At 56.0% G+C, this 18,434-nt stretch overlaps 7 protein-coding genes across 7 annotated transcripts; 3 read left to right on the plus strand and 4 right to left on the minus strand.

The window, feature by feature from the left end:
• Window positions 1–896: 896 nt before the first annotated feature.
• C8Q71DRAFT_853791 (uncharacterized protein) lies at window positions 897–2,288 on the plus strand (the record flags this gene model as incomplete). Its single annotated transcript, XM_047926978.1, has 7 exons — window positions 897–966; window positions 1,014–1,267; window positions 1,333–1,356; window positions 1,409–1,487; window positions 1,535–1,685; window positions 1,739–1,910; window positions 1,971–2,288. 7 exons carry the CDS (start codon window positions 897–899, stop codon window positions 2,286–2,288), a joined length of 1,068 nt encoding a protein of 355 aa, XP_047782691.1.
• A 2,107-nt stretch (window positions 2,289–4,395) lies between these two features.
• C8Q71DRAFT_700276 (uncharacterized protein) lies at window positions 4,396–5,825 on the minus strand (the record flags this gene model as incomplete). Its single annotated transcript, XM_047920113.1, has 7 exons — window positions 4,396–4,627; window positions 4,696–5,114; window positions 5,175–5,309; window positions 5,371–5,546; window positions 5,603–5,645; window positions 5,705–5,730; window positions 5,795–5,825. The coding sequence occupies 7 exons, from the start codon at window positions 5,823–5,825 to the stop codon at window positions 4,396–4,398; spliced, it is 1,062 nt and encodes a 353-aa protein (XP_047782692.1).
• Window positions 5,826–6,503: 678 nt separating this feature from the next.
• C8Q71DRAFT_884119 (tRNA methyltransferase complex GCD14 subunit) lies at window positions 6,504–8,704 on the plus strand (the record flags this gene model as incomplete). The annotated part of the gene is made up of 8 exons (XM_047928526.1): window positions 6,504–6,693; window positions 6,747–7,017; window positions 7,339–7,441; window positions 7,619–7,716; window positions 7,781–7,839; window positions 7,918–8,008; window positions 8,085–8,581; window positions 8,690–8,704. The coding sequence occupies exons 1-8, from the start codon at window positions 6,640–6,642 to the stop codon at window positions 8,702–8,704; spliced, it is 1,188 nt and encodes a 395-aa protein (XP_047782693.1). The 5' UTR covers window positions 6,504–6,639.
• C8Q71DRAFT_327621 (Rad4-domain-containing protein) lies at window positions 8,705–12,452 on the minus strand. The gene is made up of 11 exons (XM_047917849.1): window positions 12,171–12,452; window positions 11,985–12,114; window positions 11,149–11,911; window positions 10,724–11,082; window positions 10,570–10,661; window positions 10,151–10,511; window positions 10,014–10,095; window positions 9,902–9,957; window positions 9,762–9,848; window positions 9,520–9,693; window positions 8,705–9,467 (listed from the first exon to the last, which is right to left on the minus strand). The coding sequence occupies exons 1-11, from the start codon at window positions 12,365–12,367 to the stop codon at window positions 8,757–8,759; spliced, it is 3,012 nt and encodes a 1,003-aa protein (XP_047782694.1). The 5' UTR covers window positions 12,368–12,452; the 3' UTR covers window positions 8,705–8,756.
• Window positions 12,453–12,972: 520 nt separating this feature from the next.
• On the minus strand, window positions 12,973–13,501 carry C8Q71DRAFT_853795 (uncharacterized protein; the record flags this gene model as incomplete). The annotated part of the gene is made up of 3 exons (XM_047926979.1): window positions 12,973–13,108; window positions 13,171–13,409; window positions 13,457–13,501. 3 exons carry the CDS (start codon window positions 13,499–13,501, stop codon window positions 12,973–12,975), a joined length of 420 nt encoding a protein of 139 aa, XP_047782695.1.
• Window positions 13,502–14,302: 801 nt separating this feature from the next.
• C8Q71DRAFT_736720 (FAD binding domain-containing protein) lies at window positions 14,303–16,672 on the plus strand. The gene is made up of 2 exons (XM_047922570.1): window positions 14,303–14,707; window positions 14,773–16,672. The coding sequence occupies exon 2, from the start codon at window positions 14,780–14,782 to the stop codon at window positions 16,472–16,474; it is 1,695 nt and encodes a 564-aa protein (XP_047782696.1). The 5' UTR covers window positions 14,303–14,707; window positions 14,773–14,779; the 3' UTR covers window positions 16,475–16,672.
• Window positions 16,673–16,732: 60 nt separating this feature from the next.
• C8Q71DRAFT_803130 (HAD-like protein) lies at window positions 16,733–18,362 on the minus strand. The gene is made up of 3 exons (XM_047925967.1): window positions 18,084–18,362; window positions 17,371–18,028; window positions 16,733–17,311 (listed from the first exon to the last, which is right to left on the minus strand). Exons 1-3 carry the CDS (start codon window positions 18,141–18,143, stop codon window positions 16,959–16,961), a joined length of 1,071 nt encoding a protein of 356 aa, XP_047782697.1. The 5' UTR covers window positions 18,144–18,362; the 3' UTR covers window positions 16,733–16,958.
• Between the last annotated feature and the right edge of the window lie 72 nt (window positions 18,363–18,434).

The raw sequence follows: 18,434 nt of genomic DNA on the forward strand, positions 1-18,434 counted from the left end.
AGGAACCGATCAACTTTACCAAGCGCATCTGATTCAGGCTGGATTCAGGCTTGAGTGCATCCCAGGAAGCAACGTAGGCTCGTTCCCAGCCGTTCTGGCGTCAAGAAATTCAAACTCAGTCGTAGCACTCCTCAGTTAGAGGCGCTTGTCTCCTTTTCCGGTTACTCTTTTCGGTTTCAAAGATTACCAAACGGAGGAGTGACCAAAAGGAGACAAGCGCCTCAACGACTGGCTTGCGAGTCTAGAAGCAACGCCGTGGCAAGTCTCTGCAGACATCGTCCAGACGTCTTGTCTACCTTGCATAGGTCCCCCGCCTCGACATACAGCTCTCCAGCGAGCTCATGAAGGCCGCCCTCGTTGGCAACTGTCAACGTCTGGGAAGGTGTTGTCTGTGTTCGTCAGCCAGGCAAAATTAACTTCGGTCCCGGGATCTTTCATCTAAATCGGTGTCTGGCACACTCTGTGAGTATTTCCCCGAAAAAGCTATTCTTCCTCATGCTGTGCTCCACGTCTCAGGCTATTGAAGTCTGCGCACTGCAGTACAATGCATTTTGTCAATTACTATGCTCAGCACAGCTATTTCACCATACACGAGGAAGCTGCCGGCTATGACACCGATTTACTGTTATGGAAGCGAAATGCAGAGCGTCATTCGGCGTGGATACATCAGCAAGAAGGGTGGTTACAGTTTGGGCGTGCAACCCGTTCCGCGTGGCTTGGCAGGAGCCAATGGCACTCTAATACGGCCTAATCCCGGCACCATCATTCTCTTCCCTCAGATTGAAGACGTCCAGTCACCGGCTCACCCTCATTGCTACATATGTCTCTGACCTCCTCTCCATAGACACCCGCGGCTGCCACGCCTTCTCCCATACCGTTGACGAACCCGAACTGCCATGGGAGCAACAGACATAACGCTCGACAGAGCCTACCTTGCGGCGATCTGGCTCGAGACCCTCTTCTATGGTATGTGATCTCTTCTCGGGAACGTCCAGGGCCTAAAACATCCACAGGCATGAACATAGTGCTCTTTTGTGCTTGCATATATATCTTGGTTGCAAAGCGGCGAACACCCAAAGTCAACAAATACCTGATTGCCATTGCCGTGCTCATGTTCTCCTTCTCCACCTGTCATGTCTTCCTTGGCTTTTATCGCTTGATCATGGGCTTCATTGTGCTCCGTGATCAGCCTGGTGGACCCGCTGCGTTCTTCTCTGACGTGTCAATACCCGCCAACGTAGCCAAAGTGGGCTTACATACCGTCAACGTGAGTTACCACCTCCAAATGACAATGCTGGGCGTAAATGCTGACTAGCGTCCGTCATATTTTAGTCCATAATTGGAGACTCCGTGGTGGTTTGTACTCACTGCAATCGATGTCCGTGAGATTCCGACAATTTCTGCACAGGTGTGGCGATGTTTTCTTGTGTGGGGCCGCAACTGGAAAATGTGTCTATTACCCATCATCCTGGTTTGCGGATCTGCAAGTAAGTGACGACCTCGTTCAATCCACCTGTAACTAACTGCTGCCCAGTATGTGGATTCGGACAGACTGTCTATTTTGCCCGGGGACAAAAATACCACAGTGCGTTTGCGCCAGCGCTTGTCAGGTGGAATGGCTCCCTGTTCAGTCTGTCCCTCGCGACGAACATAGTTGTCACTGGATTGGTCGCCTTACGTGCATGGTATGTTCGAAGCTTCTCATTGTTGCATGACGAGGCCTGAGATTATCTCGTAGGTACATGTTGCGCCTAACCGGAGGGGTCGCAGGATTCCGCTACTGGAGAATCCTCGTCATCATCGTTGAGTCAGGGATGATCTACTCAATTGCCCTGATCTGCGAAGTCACGCTCTACTTCCTCGGACTAAACTCGTTCTACATCGTCTACGATCCAATCGGGCAGTTGACGGTACGCTCCGCCCCGCGTATCATCCAGCAATTAACGGGACTGATCGACGTGACATCACAGGGCATCGTTCCGACAATGATCATTATCCTCGCGGGACTTCATCTCACCTCGAACGACGTGCAATCTCGGTTCTCCCGCACGCAGCCAGTCACCAGCCTGAGCGCGCCGCGGTTCCGCCCGGGCAAGACGACCACGAGCGATGGGACGACGACGTCGGACATCCAACTGGACACGATGCACTTCTCCACCGTAGACTCGTCGTTCAGTAAACGCAAGTCCGCGCCCGGTCTCTCTGCCAACGACCTCGACGACGCTGAGGCTGGGGAGACGAAGAACGTGTTCATCACACCTCTTGATGAACGGACTGTTCAACATTGATACTAACGATTCGATACAACCTCGGTATGATATCTCTTGATAATACCCCTATGAATTTACATGCAATATGCTCGACAGAGTACGTTGTATATACATTGTCAGCTTATGTATCAATAGGGGACATACGTCTCGCTTCCTGCTTGACTACGTACACGTCGCGCGAACATGCAAATGATTTACTTGTGAGTGGGAGGCTCTGCCATGGTTGTCCGGCCGCCAGGGTCTCGTCCCGACTCCGGCATCCACGACGCAAATACCTCAGAAGCATGAGACATCTCTGCTATATACATACAACATTATCCCTGCGATGACAATTGGAGGCCGAACTCTGAGCGAGCGCTCCGGTCGTACGGACAATGTGCGAGCGGACTCCATCGCGCACTAACCACGGCCCCCGGCAGTGATCGGCACTCGCTATAGACGACCTGATCCAACGAAGTCCGCCATGCCCAGCTCAAGCTCAGACTACGCTCAGACGCCACCTGAGCGTTCGCTGAGATGCGCGTTCCCCTGGGCGATCTTCTCCGGGAGTGCGGTTGCGGTTGTTGGTCCTGTGAGGTCCCCCTTGTTGGTCTAGTAGCCGTGATGGTGAGTTTAGCGGCGATAGCGTCCTCCACGGCGCCTCCACCATCTGTCATCGTAGGTCATCGTCCTTGCAACGCTTCGAGGGAGAATAATGGCAATTGAAGCCGAGGGAGTCAATCATCCGGAGGTAATATTAATACCAGAAACGATGTCGGAGGCGCACCTGCCATCGTGCGCGCTCGCCGCCCAGGAGTGCGCTTAAGTACTAGTGCGTCGTCGGATGTATCGCCGAACGTACTCAGACTGATAATCGTAATGTTCGATTACCTTTGTGATCCCCTGACATGATTCGAGATGAACGCCGTTAGTTCCTGAACAGCTTTGCATGATCTTCCAGCGAAGCAATACTGAATAAATAGACGCGAAACGTCGAAACACTGACCGCCCAGGAAGCGCGAGAGGTTCGCTCCGACCAGCTGCGTTGTTAATGTCCGATCCTGCAGGAGAGTGAGCAACCTGAAAGATCCGAGACTCTGTGCTTCACCTAGGCTGCTAGGCATGAGGGGTCGGAGGCATGAATGAATAGGGAAATTTTCTGGACGTACCAAAAGACCAAGGTACGAAGTTGACATCCTGTAAAAGAACAACCAATCAGATGAAAGTCTGCTTGATTGACAGACGCGACTGAATTGATATACTCCCGGCCGGTGCCATGACTGACCGTTCGCTAGTGGTGGTAGACCGCCTCGAAGGCAGTCACGATGAGCGTGGAGGCGATGACTCGGAAACACCCTCAGGCTACACCCGAGCAGCTGCAGGGTCTATTGATTGAACCACTGAGACAGTGATCAACGTGCCTGCGATCGTCGAGTTGATGAGTCTTGCGTCAGGGTAGCAGTCCTGCTGACCCGTGTAGTGTCGCTCAGGGGTGCGGCCTTCGCATACATGTCAATGGCTGGAGGCCAAAGCACCGAAATCGACTAGAGCGTAGACATTCCGACGGCCCGGTAAGTGACAGCAGTGCGGGCATTCGGAAATATGGGGCCTAAGCGCAGCTTCCCGTGAGAGGTAAGTACCGCGTGCAAGACGCGAGGAGGACACTCGTGGAGAGTTCAACCACAAGGGCGTGGTCGGATGCCGACATGGCAAGTCGTGGGGCGATAGCTAAAGAATGCAACGTGTCAGCAGTTCGGGGGTTCTCGCGCATTAACTTGACATGGGACCCCTGACTTCCATACCACGCCCGCGTGCACCGAGCCCGGCCACAACCATATGTCAGATAAAACCGTTATGTATATTCATAGGACACATGTATCCCAACCTGCCCGGGAGAAGTCAATCAGAGAGGGCATCTGAGTCAAGTCGGCACGAAGCCCATGTGCAGGCGGAGAGTGGAGAACGCACGATAGAACACCATATGATACAACATATCTACATCGCAGGGACGGTCATGGCATAGCGGATAACAAATCGAAAGAGGTCGTAATTCGAGCTGGGAGATATGCACTGCTCAGCCAGAAGAGCCATGAGGTCTCAACAGGCTGAGCAGCGACATTCACGTCTTGAGATTCCTGATACGGCTCTAGCGGGTGGCATTCTTGCGAATGATGACCATGAGGCCGTCAGAATGAGCGGAGAATATGGCGTCGACCTTGAGGTCGCGGTTATCCGACCCCTTGCGGTCTCGTCCACGGCCCTGCGTCGTGCTGTGGGTCGACCTGTGCGAGCGGCCGTAATCACGGCTTCCGGAGTCACGGCTCACGTTGTGCGAGCCGTGGCGGTTTCGGGCGGGCGCAGGTTCCGTTTGTCGGACGCTACAACATGGAGTGAGTACGCCGGTCCGACTGCTGACTATTCAAACAGGCAGCAACATGTGACGGACCTTGAATCCCGGCCTCCAACACATAGCGTGAACTTTCCGAAACCAAACCCGCCGTCGCTTGGCTGGCCACGTTCATTCACGCCCCACCCCTTGATAACGTCTATCCATGCCCTAACCGTGACCTCGTCCTTTGACATGACGAAGTCGTAGAAACTTCTTCCCATCACCCGCGTAGTAGAAATCAGGCTGTCATTAGAGCAGTATAAGACATTGCAGTTGACCGAGAAACGGTCGAGGATAAGGGCCGTGCGGGGTGACTGCTCTGGAAGCGGATCGAAGTGAGGAGGCGCCTCAGCCTCCGGGCTAGGGCTCGGCGAGCTGCGCCTACTCAGAGCAGATGCAGAAAACGCTGGGGATGGCGTGTTCTTCAAGCGATCTGGGATCGGGCAGGGCGGCATCGGGTTCGGGTCGTTCCAACGCTGCAGGAAGGTATACATGAGTCATTGGCACTCCTCAGAGCGCGTCAAAGAGAGTCGCACCCTGAGTTCGAAGTCCCTGGCATACGGCGTAATAATGCGGACCTCTTGCGCTGTTGAAGCGTTATGCATGGCCTTCGGACCTGGAGAAGCGAACGAGACGCTTCCGACGAGGACATTCTGGCAGACGGTACGGGACTGACACGATGTCAGCATGTTACACTGAATTGGTCATGCAAGACATCGGTCGGGGACGTACAATTGCACAGAGAATGTATCCCTTGTAGGGATCCTTGTGGCGCATACGAAGGTATGCCAGGACGGCTGCCCTGTCTTGGGTGATCGTGGAGTAGTGCATAGCCTTTACTTGATCAAACTCGTCTGGATGGACCAAATTCAGAGAGGGCGTTCCGATGAGCTCGTGTGGCTCAAAACCTGAAACACAGTTGAAGAGCCTGGACGCCATCCACAGTGCCACAGTGTCCTCGTACCCAGAAGATCATTGACTGATTCTGAACAGTACACCCATTTTGCCTGTCGTCCCATACAATCAGCACGTCGCCACATACGCGCGCCTACACAGACGCCCTTACTTGCTCTGTGAAGTCCACTATCCCGACTGTATGGGACCAGTATGAGGCTCAGCAGAGGACCTACACTGCGTCTGAGGGTTCAGCACGTACTGAAAGAGACACAGGGAGTGTTGGCGTCCATGGTGGTGTGCGCTCCGCGTGTACAAGGTAGAACGCAGTGGTGGTAAGAGAGAAAGGAAGTCGCAATGTTCGTGGAGATAAGTCGCGTATTTCTAGAAGCTCAGGCTGATGCTCCGTGCTAGTCAATGCCCGGTTATGCTACCGACGGTATAGTGGGGACAGTATGGGCGCAGGAGAGTTGTCGGATCAGGCCTGCAGGGACGACAATCCTGGCTGCCTGAGGGTCGTGGCAAGCGATTGGCCGCACAGGCAAGTGGCGAGACCTGATTAAGAAGGTGGGTGGCCGTTGAGGAATATCGAATCCTTGCCATTTAACGTTCCACGCGGCTGGATGAGGAACGGCGATGACAGCCAACGTCGGCGGGGCATCTGGATGGGCTGCGTGTGATGCATCCGCCTTGTCTGACCGCTGTGCACTGCTACGGCTGGTGCAGGCGTGCGGGCGGGCTGTAACGCCGGAATGCGAATAATGGCTGCGAGCTTCGGAGGAGCCGTGAAGGCGCGGGGAGAATGGACAGAAATTAGAATTACTCGCAGATTACTTACTCGCCATCCTACGCACCGCCTGTACGGTACCGGCGCCTCGCCCAAGATCCCCTGCTCGCTACTGGATCTTCCCACGCTTTCAATTGACACACTAACCGAGATTTCATAAGCTCCAGATCCCTTTCTACGCTTTCTGTTCTCAGGCGGTTCTTCCAATTGCCGTAAAAGCTTCCGCGTTCCTATTTTCTTACTTACCCTGACAGACTGTACCAGGACGTAGACGTAGGTACACTCGGAGCACTTACACGCACAACTCGCTCTCACAACGCATGTGGTCTACTGCAAGAGAAATTGCCGCGGGCGACCTGGTCATCGTCTGGCTGGTGAGTGCCCATCTTCTTCTGTTACCCCCGGTTGTCGCGAACACTACAGTCAGACCAGAGATGCAGTCCAGCCGCTGGTAATCACCCCCGGAAAAGAGCTGAATGGCAAGTACGGTGTATACCGCCATTCAGATCTCATCGGTGTGCCCTACGGCTCGAAGATCGGTTCCCGCAACGGCAGGGGCTTTATCCATGTCCTGAGGCCCACCCCCGAACTCTGGACGCTCGCCTTGCCGCATCGTACGCAAATTCTCTACATCGCAGACATCGCCTTCGTCAGCTCATGGCTCAACATCAAGCCTGGAAGCCGCATCATCGAAGCCGGTATGTCCTTCACCCGTGCGTCAGTCCCGGCAGGGAATCTACGGCAGTGTCAAGATTGACTTGGAGCCCTCATGCGAGCGGATCTCAAGTGTGAGACATTAGATTTGAAAAGCTCAGCGCTCAGCGTCCGATTTGGTACAGCCTACCGGGAGGCTATGCGAACTCGGAAGTTACAACTGCCTGAGTCTCCCGATACTGCACACGGAAAGCTCTACTCACCCGTCCCTGAAGACTAAAATATCCCTCGTTTCGACAGGTACGTTCCCGTGAACCTTCTGTTCTGAGAGTGCTGAGCAGCGTGCCTTTTTGTGTCGAACACAGGCACTGGATCCGGGTCGTTCACCCACTCTGTCGCGCGCGCGATAGGGCCCGCTGGTCACCTATGGTCATATGAATTCCACGAGGCGCGTGTCAACAAAGCCAGGTAGGTACTTCTCCTTTCTTTCATGCGCACTGCAGCACAAGATACAGCACGCTGCATCACTAGCACCGTTCCTAGCGCTGTGTCATCATCGTCGACATGTGTGCTCCGTCCCATGATTCTCAGGAATATTTCACGTTATGCCACGGTTCGGTTGGCTGACTAGTTTGGTCATTACAGGGAAGAGTTTAGCTGTCATGGCATGGACGACATCGTCACCCTTACCCATAGGAATGTGTGCAAAGATGGATTCACCGTACTCGATACTGTCGACGCCGGTACGTTCCGAGAGCCCGTTCAGACGAAGCTTCACAGTGTAAATGATCTGCTATTTTTGCGCAGTCTTCCTTGACCTCCCAATGCCTTGGGAGGCAGTCGAGCACGCTAAGAAAGCTCTGAGGGTACGGTATTCCCATTCTCCTGCCTATACAGCCGTATGGGCTGCTGTACGCATTTCCAATGCTGATTGTGTCCGATAGAAGGACCGAACGACACGGATATGCTGCTTTAGCCCTTGCATGGAGCAGGTGCTGCGAACCGTGACCGCGTTAAACGACGCTGGCTTCACAGGTACGCTCTCCTTTAACCTTCGTCATTCAGCGAAGGCGTAGCGGAAGCGATACCTTAGCTCACTGCGTGCCTCGAGACATCACCATGTACGAAACCCTCTTGCGCCCGCATCAAGTGGACTCCGTGCCCGCGCTTCCACACATTGGCCAAGTCAGCGAGAAACTGAAGAAAGCGGAGCAGAAACGGGAAGAGAAACGGCTGCGCCAGATCGCCAACTCGCGCGCCTCCGCGGCCGGCAAGCGCAAGCGTCCCGGTGATGCGGACGAGAGCGACGGCGGCAGAGCGGAAGGAAGCGCGGGGAAGAGGCCGAAGACGGACGACGAGGACGACGTCCTGCAACATGAGGACGGGCAGTTACCTCAAGCAGAGAACCATCCGTCGGGACGCTCAGCAGGCGCCGCTGAAACCGAAGAAGCAAAATTCCCTCAAAGCGTCACCGAGTCTGCGACTCCGACTAAGACGACCTTCTCCAAGACGTTCCCGGAAGTTCGGGGACACACCTCCTACCTCACATTCGCTTGCCTTCTACCCGCCATACCAAGTGCACAGGCAGATCCTGCGACTCAGGAGCCTGTCAGTAGCTCGGGCCTACCGGTCGAGGTAGTCCATTTGCGATCTCATTCTGATACGTGCGCTGACAAGTAGTGGACCAGGGACATACAAACGGTAGCGGTACATTAGGTACCTAGCGATTAAGGTATGGTTGCATGTTGACGTCAAAACTTTGTACACCATAACGACACGCACATCATTCCGCGACAGCCCTTCTATACGCTTCTTCCGTCTCCTTCTCTTCCTGGATCTTCGCCGCACTCTTCGTCGTCCGCGTGCGCAAGACCCTCGTCGGGGCGGGTATCGGCGGGGCGGCTTTTCTGGCGCGTTTCGCCGGAGAGGCCTGCGTGGATGGTCCCTCGTCTCCCTCTACCTCCGCCTCTGAACTGTCATCGGACGCCTTCCTGCGCTTTTTGCCCCGGGATTTATCGGCCTTTCGAGACATACGTGTCTTAGCCGGCTGCTCGACCTCCGCACCATTGTGGGATGTCGCACGAGCGCCTTTTGCGTAAGTCTGACCCATCGTCCGATCCGATGACACAGAAGACGATGCAAGGGGCTGGCCTACATTCAAATCTTGCCTCCTGTCCGCTGCTTCGGCGAGCTCCAGCATCGTTTTGGGCTTTAGCTGCTGTCGCTCGTCTTCTCCCGCCTCTTGAGCAGGGATCGAAATTTCTTCCATGAGATCGCCGCCGTCCTCGCTTATCACGTCGTCGAGAGCGGTAGGCAATGTGGCTAGCCTGCCGTTCTGGGTGGCCTCGGCCTGATCTGCAACTTCAGCCCTGGCTGCAAGCTGCAAAGAAATCGTCGTAGACGTCGCGGGCACTTCATGGAGATTGCGCGGGAGGGTATACGGTTGTACAACATCATCCGCACCGGTCAGGAACCCCCCCTGCGGTTGGACATCCTGTAGATACACGATCAGAACAGTGGTACGTGGGCGCCACATGGCCACCAACCTCGTCTGCGGCACCGACCGGTGAGCTCTCCCGACGATCCGCGTCCGCGTACTGTTCCTGAAGGCGCTGTCGTATCCGAAGACCATGAATGAGCTTCGTCCACCTCTTGATGACCTGGTCTTCCCGCTTAGCACGTCTTTTCTGTTCTGCTTCGTGTTCTGCTTCCCAGTACGCCTGAACGGTAGCAGATGTCGCTATTAGCAAACCAATCGCGTCGCGGTGCAGGGATGGGCCGTACGTACCTCCAGTATGGTTCCCTCATTCTCTGCCGCGACGACAATTCCGGTGATGACGGGAAACGCTCTGCGCTTCTTGAACTCGAAGCCGGTCTAGAACGCACGCTGTCGGACGACTGACTGTTGACAGAGGATGTACTACCTACCACCGCTTCCGCATAGTCGAAGCCCAACTGTCGCGCGATTTTGGCCGTCCCCTTGTCTAGCCTCTCTTCAGACCACACTGCGTCGGCGTATGCGGAAACACATGGCACTCACATGGTATGTGTACCGCACCAGCGGGCAGCATGGTCGGGACGTATAGATCAATATTCCCGAAATCATTCTTTGGGACTCGTCCCTGTGACCATGAAACGTTCAGCACAAACATGTAAGGGCATACGAAGCAGACTCACATCAATAATAGGATCGGGTCTGTATAACTCTGTCTGGTGCTCAGCATAGAGACCCTGCATGACACCATCTTCGCTGGCGAAGCCCTCCGTGTTCTCCCTAGCATTCTGAAGATCTCGATCCCTCTTCTCTGACAGGGCAAGCTCGATGGCGCGTTGCTTGTTGACAGTCATCGCACGCTGCTTCACCCACTTCATTGGCTGTGCACCTTCCTTGACCTTACGGCCCTGACGCATCCAGTTCTCGGCGGCTTTCAACTGGAGCACGGATGAGCGCGAGTATACAGGCTCGCCGCGGAACTTTCCAAGCTCTGCGAGAGGATAAATCATCTCGTCTCTCTTGAGGTGCCGTTCCAGAACATATCTGCATGAAGCCGGATAAGGTCAGCGTCTCTAATAAGTAAAAGGTGGAAAGCACGGACAATGGATGGTCCTTGAACCCCGCCATAGAGGTCGGCATGCCTTCCGTAAGTTGATTTGTCTGCAACTCTTCGTCCTCGAGATCGTCTCTGTGCTGTCATGCATGGGCATGTCAATGTAAGACGCACGATTGAGTGACAACCGCACAATACTTACCAACTGATATGGCCGCTTGACCATTGCTATAATCCTCTCCCACCACTCCTTCCGACCTCTCCCTCCCTGCTGAACCTTCGCGACTTTCGCACCATACTCCCTCGCGTATCGCGGCGTAACATCTCTACCGAAACTATCCTCCTCGAACGCGACCACGTACACCATCCGGTTCTCGACTCTTACCGGACGATGTCGGTCTGGCTTCACCGCAGCATTAGGGTTCGGCGTAGGATCGAAAACTTTGCGCTTGTTTATTAGGCACCGGATAGGATCGATGGGAATCCAACGTGCGTCCGCACGGGAAAAGACCTCCGTCCACAACACTGGCGGCGTAGTAGTTGGGTCAGGTGTGCGTTCTCCTGGATTACCGGATTGTCAGTCTCCGTCAGCAACATTGGCACGGATAACACTCCTAGGCGACCTACGCGGTGGGGGACGAGCTACAGCAGGCTCAGAGCCTAGCTTACGACCTCTGCTTTGCCGTAGCTTGATGACGGGAGGTGCTTTCTGCTTGCCTTTGGCGTCACCATTGACTGGCGTAGATGAACCACCATCCATTCGCTGTCCAGACCCCGGGAAAGAGGCCTCTGCGACCTTTGCTTTCGGCGTAATCGGTATCTCAACCTCTTCCATGTCCATGTCATCTTCGTCCTCATTGTCCGGCACTGCCTTTTCCTTCCCCTTACTAACGTTGGTGGGTGCACCCACGTCCTTCCCGTCGAATTTCTTCTTCTTTTTCGTGGCTGGGGTCTTTGGCTTGCCGACACCGGCCTGCCACGGCACACTTTGCAGACTCGCGACCAGTCGTGCGGGTATACCGAGCGCCCTGCACAACGCTGTGAATAACTGTGCGCTGGTATCCCGGGAGCCTCGCATCATCAGGGCATGCTTCATGAGACTCTTCTCGCTCCGGATAACCTCGCCGTCGTCATCGTCGACAATATCTTCCGCCTGAGCTTTGCCCTTACCCTTCGGGTCCCGGTTGATCAACTTTTGCACCTGATCGAATGTCCGATTTCGAATGTGACCTGTAGATTCGACGCGGAAACTGTCTGACCACCACTCAGTAAGACGAGTGACGGCAGACTCAAAGCGATGGCCGCGCTCTGCGTCGTCCGGGATGCGAGCCTTGGTAATGATAGTAAAGGCATTCTGCAAATGAAGGGGCGTGATAGAGAGAAGACGAGCCTGTACGTAGACGTGATTAGCCAATGGTGACATAGACTTTGTTCAAGGACGTAAGATGCACGAGAGAACGCACGTGTAGAAGGCGGTCGTTGATCCACTTGTTGCGAATCCTCGCGTTTGCGAGTAAGCAGACTGTGTGTACTTGATGACATGTAAGGCGAGCGAGCCGCTCAGCGTACAGCTGTGCAGCGCGCGGGTCCTTCCTGTGGGTGGGGTGCGGTCAACATTGAAGCTGCCGCCGGTGATGCAAGATACGTACTTTGCCCCTTTCTTGCCCCGCCGTTCTGTATGTATTGTGATCTCAATGTGCGAGTTACGTGACGAGCCTTCCTGAACATCATTGTCGGCCGCCAGAGACACCGCGGGCTGTTCCGCCTGCGGCACAGCGACCTCTTCCCAGTCGAAGTCGTCGTCGCTGTCGGCTCCGATGATCGAGCTGTTGTCGGCGCTGGACATAATTTATTGATACAAGCCTGGCGTGCGTAGATGAGAGTGCGAGGCCAGGCGTGAGGCAGTCAGACTTGAGTCAGACAAGGTTAAGTCAGTCCCTGGGTGCCCGAGTCGACGCGTCGCATGAGTCGCGCGTCATGAGGCACATGACCGGGATTGCGGGCGCTTGATGACAATGAGCCGCTGCGCTCATCACGGAATTCGCACTGAGTACACATAGCCGTTATCTCTGCTTGCATGCGAATATAAACACCAAAATCGTTATAAACAGCAAAACGCACTATAGCGCTAGCGGATTACACAAGCTCATTACAAGCTCAACATAAGCTCATTACCTACACACTACAATTCATATGTAGATCGATTGTAGAACGTCGCAAGCTTGCACATCTCACACAAGTCTCCGCTTCAGGCCCTCGGCAGTCCCATTTGTTCGCATGAAACCCGATATGATTCAGGTACAGTAGATCAGGTTACACAGCAGAAGCAACGGAGAAGACAGTATGTAAGACGCTCGGCCCAAGGACAAACAGCACAGGCAAAAAACCTGCCCAATGGTGTGCAGCAGGATCATATCCCCGGCATGAAGAGCTTGATCGTCATCTCGGCGTTCACCACGAGCATGCATCGCATGCACCATGGTCCTCGAGGGAGACGGCGTCCATCGGCGCGACGCTTGCGATGAGGCTGCGAATGTTCGTGCACGCGGCGAGCCGCTTCGCGACCTTCTTCGCCTTGCCGCCCTCGCTAGCGTACAGGACGGCGAGGCGGCCAGTGGCACGTCGATCGCGGTGAGGAGCTTGGTCTACGCTTTCGGCACGTGCGCCTTGTGTGCAGCGCGCAGTTGCTCGCCGAGGGGGCCGAAGACTCGAAGTTCGGAGGGGAGCTGCGGCTGGGCGACGACGAACTGCGAAGGGTGGTTCTGCCTGTCGAGGGGCGCACGGACCTTGTTCTTGATGGCGTCGCTGCCGAGCTTGAACGCGGCGTCGTCCTCCCAGGATGGGTTCCAGTCGTAGAGCGACCAGTAGCCCCCTGCTCCGACGGCGTGCTTCGTCTCATGAGACGCAGGTAGCACCACGAACACACGGAGCAAACAGCGCCGTGTGCCAGGGATGTTACCCGCAACCCATTCGGGCTCATTGCAAGTGTTTGCAGTGGATCTGAACCTTGTGGGTGCGCGTCATCGCCTGTCCGCGTTCTGCCAGGCCTGCTGCATTTCGCCAGCTACGTCTTCGTGTCAGGCACTTACTTGTCATGCTCGTACCTGTGCTAACCATGTCTGCCTCCCTGCTGACCGTGCTGATCATGCTCGCTCCCTACAACACTCGCCTCGTCGTTGCGTCCATGATCGTCGTACTGATTCCCTTGTACGTCGCACTGCAGCCCTTGTACGTCGTGCTCGCATGTGTGCATCGCGCTCACACTCGAACGCGCCGTACACGCGCCCGTGCCTGCGTGCATCATTGTCGTGCTTGTGCTCGTCTTCTTCACATGATGTTCACGCTTGTAGCCGTCTTGTTCGTTGTGTGGTCGTCTTCGTGTCAGTCCTGTTTGTGTCGCGGTTGGCGCACAGTCAATGTGCGCTTGCCTCGGATTGCAATGTGCATATTTGCATACCTGGCAGGTCTTTGATGGGAACAAGGAAGAACATACCAAGCTTCGAGTTGTTGGAGTCGCAGTACTTTGTGTGAGGCGGGCAGTCGCAAAGAGAGGACTTAGAGGTGACTCGACTGCCATGTTGCGTGACGTGTTGAGCATGTTTAGGGCAGACAGTGAACGGCGGAATCCGACAGCTACGATGTATACGCGTTGGATGATGCTTATAAGGTGTTCGTCAGACGATGCTGAAGTGAAATCTGGTGAGGCGACTGTAGGCACTTATCGAGCGCTTGTAAAGTGGCACAATATTTCGATGATCTACAAACACTGAAATCGCTTATCGTTCTGAAGGGGATTCCCTGATGCTGCTGCTTCGAATCTGCCGCGATCCTCCTCCTCCGAGCAATTCAATGAAACTTATTCAACGACTTGATCTGCTCGTTCACGGTCCCCGTCCTTTTGCCCCGCTTGGCCAATACGTACGTATACACTGAATACCAGCCCAAATCCGTCCTTCGCTCCCCTCCATTGAGCCAACTATCCTGATGTGCAACTTGACCCAGTCGTCCATATTGTCCCAGCGGCCAGCGCTGATACAGGCCAATCGTAAGATGCATGAACTCTACCGTAGTTTCCGTGAAAGGCCCATTTCCCCTCACGGCGCATATGCTCTCTTGACCATTTAAGCAGACATCTCGGGTTGAGGACACCCCACCCAACAGTGAGCAGGCTAGACAGCCTTGAGAGGTACGTTGGCTCAAACCCTGTCGTCGGAGTGCCAGTCGCTGTAACTGATATCTATGCCTTTGAAGATCAAGCATGTCCAGTTCCTCCGAGATCTATTCCGTCGCTATTATCGGTGGCGGCCCTGTCGGTCTCTGCGCCTCCATCCTCCTCTCTGTCCGAGGCAAATCGCACGTTCTCTTCGAGCGACGGCCGTGCACCTCCATCCATCCCAAAGCATGCGGGATCAACCAGCGCACCACGGAGATCTTCCGGAAATTAGGCATCGACGAAACCGTGTACGCTGTCTCTGGACCGCCCGAAGTGACAGGCCGCACCGCTTGGTACACGAGTCTCGGTCCCGAGGGCAAGGAGATTGCGTCTCGTTATGCGTGGGGAGCAGGCCCCTACGCCGAGGAATTCTCGAGATACAGTCCCAGAAAATACGTGGTACTTCCGCAGATCAGGTTGGAGCCGATCTTGAAGCAGAGGGCGCAGGAGCTTAACCCTGAAGCTCTGAAGTACCGCGCAGAGGTCACGGACGTACGCGGATCAGAAGCTGACAACTACGCCGTTCTTCAGGTCCGTTTTGATGGCAAGGAGTCCGAGGAGGACGTCCGTGCACGCTTCGTAATCTGCGCAGACGGCGGACGCAGCTTCACCGACAAGCTCGGCGTACGCTGGCTCGGCGAGAAGGACATCTACAACATGGTGACCGCCCACTTCCGTTCCCCTCTCTCTAAGTCCCACTCTGACCCTCGCAACTTCATCACCTGGTTCAGCCACCCCGACCTAGGCGGTAGCATGCAGACGGGCTTCCTCTATCAGATCGGCCCATGGCCTGCCGGTCCAGAGGTGGAGGAAGAATGGGTCCTAGTCTGTATGTCTGGTGCTACACACTCGGAACGCCTCGACAAGGAAGCCGCGGTGAAACGAATCCGCGATACTTTACGGCTCCCCGACTTACCCATCGAAATGCTCAGCCTCAGCCCCTGGAACGTTAACGCCATCTACGCGAAGCGCTATCGCGCGACCAAGCGTGTCTTCCTAGCCGGGGACGCCGCGTACCGCATCCCGCCATGGGGCGCGCTCGGCATGAACACGGGCGTGCAGGACGTCGCGAACCTGATCTGGAAGCTCGACCTCGCGCTGCAGGACGAGGCGAAGTACGGCGCGCTTCTCGACAGCTACGACACAGAGCGCAAGCCGATCGGCGAGCGCGTCGGGCGCACCAGCCTGCACAACCTCCGGAGCCACAGCCTCGTCATGGACGCCGCGCTGGGCATGAGCGCAGACAAGACTCCCGCGGAGAACTGGGCCGCGCTCAACGCGTACTTCGACGGCGAAGGCGCGGCGAGCAGGCATGACGGCCAGCTGACGGAGAACGGGGAGTTGGCGACGGAGTTCTACTACCCCTCGACTATCCCGGGGCACCACGTCCCGCATGCATGGCTCCGCAAGGCCGGAGAGCCTGAGGCGCACACCATCGCTGTGGTCGACCTGATCCCGCTGCGCCAGATGCTTCTGCTCGCGCGCCGGCGTGGGGTCGGGTGGGAGCAGTTGGAGAGCGCGCTGGTGCACGTGGAGATCGCTGGCGAGGCCGGCGACGTCGACTGGGTGGACGTCGACGGAAAATGGGCGCGGCAGTGCGGCGTCGGTGAGGAGGGTGCCGTCCTCGTCCGTCCAGATGGCATCGTACTAGTAGCTTGGCGAGGTGGGTGGAATGACGACTTCAAGGACGTTGCCAAGTGGGGTCGCGTGTTGGAGAGGGTGATGTACCTGGCCCCGTGAAATGTAGCGCTCGTTCTAGTCTTTGTCTCTCAGCAGGGCTTAGACCTCGAGTACAACGTGTACTGAATTGATTACAGCGGTACTTAGTGTCGATCTGTTTATAGTTGTGGGCTCGTGAACGATCGAGCTCAATGTAAGGATCAGCGTACCTTAGTGGGCACATGTGATGTACTATCGGCTTAGCCCAATGTCACTTGCCTGCGTTGATTGTTTGCCACGATGACCAGACTATTTCCCGCACTCACAAACTCAAAGACATAGGCGGAGAAAACTCTCGCATTCGGACAAATAGTATGTAGGAACAAACAAATTGCAGTGGTATCAGTCATGGTGCACGTCTATGGAACGGATTATATAGTACAACTGTCTGGCAGTGAGCGGACAACAAGGAAAGCGACGAAGGCACGAGGAGCATAGAGGAGGCTAGGGCTACATGATGTACAACACGCTGACGCCGCACGGGCCATCAGCCGAGCTCGGGCGATCAGCACACGGCGTCGTAGACGGTGAACTTGAGCTTGAGCTGGCCGTCGACCTGGACGGGCTCGCACTTGACCTTGTCCATGTTCTCGACGAGGTAGTGCGCGCCGGCGTTCTCGATCTTCTCCTTCTCGTGCGACGTGCAGACGGCGATGACCGTCGCGCCCGACGCGACGCCGGCCTTGATGCCGGAGGGCGAGTCCTCGAAAACGACGCACTTCTTCGCGTCGAAGCCGAGGCACTCCGCCGCGAGCAAGAACGGGTCGGGCGCGGGCTTGCCGGCCTTAAGGCGCTTGTCGTCGGCGGTGATGGTGACGGGCGGAGGGGTGATGCCCACACGGGTCATGCAGCCGTACGCTGTAGAGTAATTGAGTCAGCAACAAGCTCGAGAACGAGACTGTAGCGAAGGGACGTACCATATGTCTTTGCGCCGGAGGTCGCAACAGCGTAGTGACCCTCGGGGATGGACTCAATCATCCTCTTCACGCCAGGGAGTATGCGCACGGAGCGGTCGACCGCTGCGGCCTCCTCCTGCCACGCCTGCAGCTGGTGAAGCTTGTCCTGCTTACTCTTGTCCTGCTCCTGAGCGAACGTGCTCTCCTCGTCCTCGTCCACGGTCGACTCAGCGATGCGTGCACGGTCGGGCGTCATTGCAAGCAGGCTGCTGACGCGGTGGAGGAATGATGGGCGGCGGCGGAACGCGGTGAGGTTGCTGAGACCGCCGACGAATGACGATGCACGCGAGGAGTTGCGAGAAGAGGGGGCGGAGTTACCCGGGGTGAGGGCGGGTGTTGTTGCGCCCGAGACAGCGGGTGTGGCGACGGGGGAGTTCTGGCGCGAACCAGGGCCGTGGAGGTTGTACGCGTCGGCGAAGTAGAGGATCGACTCCTCGAAGGCCTGCACCTCGTTGTCCATCTCGTGCTGCTTGATGTGCGGCTTGAACTGGGCGAGGTTGTCGACGGCGCGCTTGCCGTGAGTGGCAGCGATCACGTAGGCAGGGTCGTGCCCAATGTCCTTTGCGACCTTGCCCCATGCCGCCTCGACCGCTGAGATGGAGTCGGTGAGGGTGCCGTCCTGTGCGAGTAGGGGTCAGACGAAGTCCGAGAGCGAGTGAGTGAAGACAACGTACCATATCAAAGAGGACGGCGTCGGCGTAGAAGGTCTTCACGTTCTGTGACTCGGTAGACATGGTGTAGAAGGTGTGTGGCGAAGGAGGATCCTTAGATGTTAAGCTTTTGGAGGAGTGGGTATGTTCGAGTGCTGAGGAGGACGGCAGCAAGGGCAGCCTGTTATATATGTTTTCGACAAACGCCGTGTGGCGCGCGGGGTGCAAAGATTATGCGAAGCATTGTCTGTGGAGACGAACATCGGCGCAGCGAAAGACGAGCAGTTTTCCGAGAAAGGAAGGAGGTGGAGCGATCTGCGAGAAAGCGCCCGGGGACGGTAGAAATGGGGTGGCGCGAGCAAAGCTGAACCGGAG

The sequence above is a fragment of the Rhodofomes roseus genome, assembly GCF_022264815.1.
Source record: "Rhodofomes roseus strain CIRM-BRFM 1785 chromosome Unknown C8Q71scaffold_3, whole genome shotgun sequence".
NCBI classification, from domain to species: Eukaryota; Fungi; Basidiomycota; class Agaricomycetes; order Polyporales; family Fomitopsidaceae; genus Rhodofomes; species Rhodofomes roseus.